This window comes from Octopus bimaculoides, chromosome 1, assembly GCF_001194135.2.
Source record: "Octopus bimaculoides isolate UCB-OBI-ISO-001 chromosome 1, ASM119413v2, whole genome shotgun sequence".
Classification (NCBI taxonomy): domain Eukaryota; kingdom Metazoa; phylum Mollusca; class Cephalopoda; order Octopoda; family Octopodidae; genus Octopus; species Octopus bimaculoides.
In genome coordinates this window covers 177,843,357-177,849,402 of record NC_068981.1, presented here as the reverse complement: position 1 = coordinate 177,849,402, position 6,046 = coordinate 177,843,357, and the positions used below count along the sequence as shown (strand labels likewise).

General features: G+C 31.5%; 1 protein-coding gene across 8 annotated transcripts in view; it reads left to right on the top strand.

Moving 5' to 3' along the window:
* Positions 1–6,046, top strand: part of LOC106871676 (zinc finger MIZ domain-containing protein 1) — a 105,771-nt gene that overhangs the window by 79,145 nt on the left and 20,580 nt on the right. For 5 of the 8 annotated variants that reach the window (XM_052972871.1, XM_014918268.2, XM_014918271.2 and 2 more), the window contains one exon: positions 3,452–3,550. The exons of the other annotated variants lie outside the window; for them this stretch is intronic. In XM_052972871.1, coding sequence (XP_052828831.1) covers positions 3,452–3,550 — 99 coding nt within the window. The remainder of the gene's footprint in view (positions 1–3,451; positions 3,551–6,046) is intronic. 8 annotated transcript variants of the gene reach the window in all.

Here is a 6,046-nt window from a genome sequence, read left to right as displayed (position 1 = left end):
AATATTTTATTATCATTATTTTGAATGAGTTGAGGATTCAGCTTGTAATCAAAATTAATCTGTTATGCTTGCATAATAGAGTGGGGGGGGGGCGATAAGTGTATATTATTAGAAGCGAGAAAGAACACATTTTCACTGCAGCACGCAGAAGAACTAAGCTTTATGAACACCTGTGCCTCATGGTGACAGTTTTTTCCTTATTCTGTCTCTGTGTAAACTATATTATTTCATAACATTCCTATTCAGCTGTATTTATTAATGATTGTGTGTGTATGTATGTTCGCACGCACACACACACACACATATATGTGAAGATGTATATACAAGTATATTGCACGTATATGAGTCAATGTGTGTGTGTGTGTATGTATGTATACACACACAAGCACACACACACAGAAAGGTTTTTTAATGTTATTTGAAAAAATTATTTGATAGACTTATTTTCATTGTGCTAATAGAGGTTTCTCTTAAGAAGGACATTATACTATTTGTGTCAGTATACTTGTCAGGAAACACTTGTGCTACAAAGACTACAATTTGAATGCTGTATTGATAACGTAATGGAGGACGTGTGACTAATGCAATTCAACCCTAAAATTTATGCCAATTAAGGAATTTGCAAAAATTACTCAGCTCAGTCTAACATGGCAGAAATACTCCCACACTTGCTCAGGTGGCTAACGTAAAACATTTTAACATCTTAGTTTACTTAAATCTAAAATAAGAAATTGTTTTTATTGTAATAATTATAGGGGGAGGGAACTAGTCAACTGCATTGATGCCAGTGATCAACTGGCACTTATTTTTATGGACCCCAAAAGGATGAAAGGTAAAATCAACCATGGCAGAATTTGAACTCAGAATGTAAAGACAGGTGAAATGCAGCTAAGCATTTTCTCCAGTATGCTAACAGTTCTGCCAGTTTGATGCCTTCCTATTATAGTAATTATTATAATAAAAATAATAATAATAATAATAATCATCATCATCATCGTTTAACGTCCGCTTTCCATGCTAGCATGGGTTGGACGATTTGACTGAGGACTGGTGAAACCAGATGGCAACACCAGGCTCCAATCTAATTTGGCAGAGTTTCTACAGCTGGATGCCCTTCCTAACGCCAACCACTCAGAGAGTGTAGTGGGTGCTTTTACGTGTCACCCGCAGGAAGAAGAATTGTTTCTAATATAGACACAAGGCCTGAGATTTGAAGGAGAGGATTAGTTGATACCATCAACCCAGTACTTGATTGGTACTTTGTTTTATCAGCTCCAAGAGGATGAAAGCCAAACTGGATGTTGGTAGAATTTAAACTCAGACTGCAAAGAACCAGAACAAAATACCATTAAGTCTTTTCTACCAAAATATTAGTTATGGTAGTTGTTGTTGTCTCTAGCTTAGGCACAAAGCCAGAAATTTTGAGAAGCTGGTTGGTTCTAACCATCAATTCCAGTACTTGGCTGCTATCTTTTTATCAACCCTGATAGGATTTGAACTTGGAATGCAAAGGGCCAGAACATAAGTATCGCAAAGCATTTTTTTGCAATGTGCTAATGATTCTGCCAAAATAATAATAACAATAATCCTTTCTTATTTCTTTATTGCCCACAAGGGGCTAAACGTAGAGGGGACAGACAAGGACCAACAAACGGATTAAGTCTATTACATCGACCCCAGTGCGTAATTGGTACTTAATTTATCGACCCCGAAAGGATGAAAGGCAAAGTCGACCTCGGCGGAATTTGAACTCAGAACGTAACGGCAGACAAAATACCTCTAAGCATTTTGCTCGGCGTGCTAACGTTTCTGCCAGCTCGCCGCCTTTGAAGAAATTGAACTCAGAATGTAATGCTGCGCGAAATACTCCTAAGCATTTCATTCAGTGTGCTAACAATTCTGCCAGCTTACCACCTTAATAATAATAATAATAATAATAATAATAATAATAGATGTTTCCATTATAGGCACAAGGTCTGAAATTCCGTGGGAGGAGATTAGTCAATATTAGTTGGGTGGCGGTGGGTGTCATACTTAACTGGTACTTCGTTTCAACAGTCCTGAAAAGATTAAAAGCAAAGTTGATGTTGGTAAGACAACAACTGCAATATATATATAAAAAGTACTTTTTAATGAATAGTGAATGATTTGTAAAGAACAAACTCTCTTTTCAGACAGAATTAAACCTTTTGAAAACAAGTATTTATGTATTTTTAGCAAGTCTTTCATGGGAAAGGTCAAAACATTTTAACAATGAGACAGATAAACCCTACTAACCTGTTTTCTTCAGGGACACATATGCATACATACACATAAATACACACTCATTGAAGAACAAAAGACACAATTTGTTACCTAGATGATTAACAATCAAAATTGAATTTGTTTCATAAATTATATGCATTGCTTCATTGTTGTTGTTTATTACATTGTGAAATCAGATTTCATTGATGGCAGTTCTCTCATATATGATTGTTACTAAATTATTATAATTGCAAAAGAAAAACCTAATTTTTAGGCCAACTGGAAAATTTCACATAGTCCTATTTAACAACCATTCATTAAATGTTATGTACTTTTTTTCCCAATATTCAGGAAATTGCTTTTTTTTTTTATAATAATGTTTGTGTTTTTTAATTGTATTTGTACTTCTTATATATAAGATAACTGCTTCTTTGTGTGTGAATGTGTGTAGTGTGTATGGGGGATGATTACATTGCATTTGTGAAGTTTCTTTAAATACTGATGTATTAATTAAATCAATTTCATTTTGTGTAATTTATATTAATCCTGTTTATTCATGAAATTTTAATTTTCATTTATTATTTATTGTACTTCATTCAATGTTCTCTCATAAAGATACTTATGTTAGTTGCGAATAGTTGAGCTTAACATTTTTGGTTTTGCCCTAGTTAGAATTCTATATATATATATTCTAATGAATGACACAAAAAGTACTCATTCCCATAGTAGGGTATTATAATTACTTCAACTGGTTCAGTAGCTTGTTACTATTGGATCAACTGCAATGATAGATATATGGAATGTATTAATTCATAATTTAAGATAATGTAAACATTCCTGACTACCACTAAGTTTTAGAATTAGTGATTTAAAACTGTTAAAGTAGTTTGATCTGTTAAATTTTAATTCTAAAATAGTTTTTCAACATATCAATTTAAAACTTTATACACAAAAATCAAAGTGATTTTTAATCCATAGCTTAATTTAAAAAAAAAAAAATGAATTGATTTTATGAAGATCCTAAACTCTATTGGGGGATATCAGATGTGTTAATTTTTAAAGCAGTTTTCTACTTATAACTCCAATGCTTGTGATTTTAGTTGCTAATTGACTTTTTTTTTTTTCTTTACCAGTTCTCAATATTAATTGACATTACTTTGTTTGGGAAATCCTAATTTGCTTTTGTCTTATTTATTTTTCGTTTTAGTGGTTATCCACCCACACCGAATACCCCGGGGTCGACCCCACTCCCTCTGCCGGGTAATCATGACTACCCTGCCCCTTCACCGTCAGCCCTATCTGTTGCGTGAGTAATAGTGCCTAGATGTTATCTCTTCCAATATTTGAGAACATTGTGATAGTTGCAAAATATGTTTTCTTGCATTTATTCAATTTCTAGTCAAACAGTTAATTTTGTATACTTTCACTAGTTCTCATCTATTGGACTTTATATTAATTTTCCATGTTTTGTTTTAATTGTTTTATTATTACTAACACACACTTATAATGCACCTGTTATAGTTATTTACAACTAGTATATGTTAAATCTCTCTCTCTCTATATATATGACATTGTTAGCATCCTTCATTTTAAATAATTACCAACTTAAATATGTAGCTTATTTAAATTAGGAAAATGACTATATACACATAACTAATATTCAAATTCATGCTCTAAGTAAATATACTGTAATGGTATGTGATTAAATCAGTATTTAAATTTCCAATGGTTTTCATGTTCCTAAAACTTTAAGTTGTTAGTGTTGTAAATTCTCATTTACATGGTGTCATGATCATTTCTGTTAACATGACAAACATGCTTTTTTTTTTTTTTTTCCCCCTCCTTCAATTATGAAAGAGTGTTAACCTCTCACTCTGAGATCTAAAATCATTCCAAACTGTGTATGTAACAAGACATGAATTCTGCTGCAGGAATTATTGTAAAGTTGTCTATTTGTCAGGAAATTAGCTAACATCACATTTCCTGCTTGCATTTTACTTATGCAGCAGTTGATGATTTATAAGAAATCTGATGCTATGTATTTGTGTTTGTTGGGCTTAGTATTCTACACATTAAATTCCCACCATCCTGCTAAATACAATACATTACTGACCCATGATTTTATACTTTATTTGGGATAAAATAAAATTATTAAATTGCTTCTTATTTTCACATTTTAGCTTTTCTTCACTATTACTAACATAGAAAACCAAATATTACTAACATAGAAAACCAAATAATTAAAAAACTTTATGTTACTGTGGCAAAAATATCCAGGAAACTTCCTCAGGTAGAATGCTACATTTCGTTGACCTTTATATTTCATTATTTATAGATTAAATGATTTGATGAAACCCATTTAGATTAAGGGTGTTTTTGTTCAATTTCAGCCCACTCATCATGTCTATCATTTTGAATAAACTAACCTTCTGTACTAGTGCAGATTGGATTGTTCTGCATGATTACATTTGGTCCCATTCCAAATCAATAGTATTTTAGAAAAAAAAGTAGGTCACTTCTACATACACAATGGGTGTGGTGACGTTTTCATACCCAAGTGTGTATATAACCGGGACACGTTTTGTGACTCAATGACCACTTTTGTTCAAACAAGTCATGGTGATAGCAATATTTTCTATTTAGATTATAAATGTAGTTTGTCCTTGCTTATGTCACTAAATGCAGTAGAATTTCATTCCAAACACAAGTTTAGAGCCATATGCATCCACTAACACTACAACTGAAGTATCCCTTTACCATTTATCACATTTGATACCTCTAAATATTTTTAGATCATTTTTAGGGTGGGGTCTTCCAAACCAGGAAAACTCAATCCATCTTACTAGATCATATCCACCCACTTAAATAATTCCAGTGTTACATTTTCTTGATTTAATCAGCTTTCCCTCCCCCACTCTCTCTCTCTATTTTTTCCCTCTTTCTCTCTCGCTCTATCTTTTTTCCCTCTTTCTTTCTCTCTCTCTCTCTCTCTCTCTTTCTTGTGCATGATGTGTTTTTAGTATTTTCTGTTTATCATAAGGAAGTTAGCAAAACTGAAAAGCATGAAATGTCTACTAACTGTAAATTTGTTTATTTATTCATTGTAAATTATTGCCTGCAGACTAATTTAAAATATAAAAATTCATTGAAATCATATTATCTTGAATTTAGCAACATTTGAAAAATTTGTTAAATTTTAGTCTGAAAACTTTTTAAACATGTTTAAATCACTCTTGAAAAAGTGAATCAACATATGTGTATGTATGTGTATACATATATCTGTGTGTGTGTGTGGTATAAGTATTAAAAACTTGAGTCTCTTATAAAAAAATTGATTTTATCATATATAATTGATGGTTTAAATTACTGTGTCAGGTATAATGTTAGTTAATATTTCCCAGTTGTATTTGCAGATATGTAATGTGTGTGTGTTTGAAAATTATTTTAAAATGCAGTACGTTATGAATAGGCTGCTTTCGTTTAATTTCTAATTTCCAATGCATAAAATGAAGAGAATGTGCTTTTTTAATGAAGTTGTAAGTAGTGTTTAATTGTAGAATAGAAATGACTTTTGTAGACAAAACTTTCAAGGCACTAACATCAAATCATTGAATTCTTTACATTTCCAATTAGCTTATATTTGTGAACTATTTATTTTATGCTAAATATATTGTTTTTTTTAACTCTGTAATAAATCCTAAGAAGTGTTGAACTTTGAAATGTTTTCTCATAGGATTAGGTTTTTAGTCTAGTCTGAACTATGTATTCAAATGCAGAGCTATATATATATATATATATATAT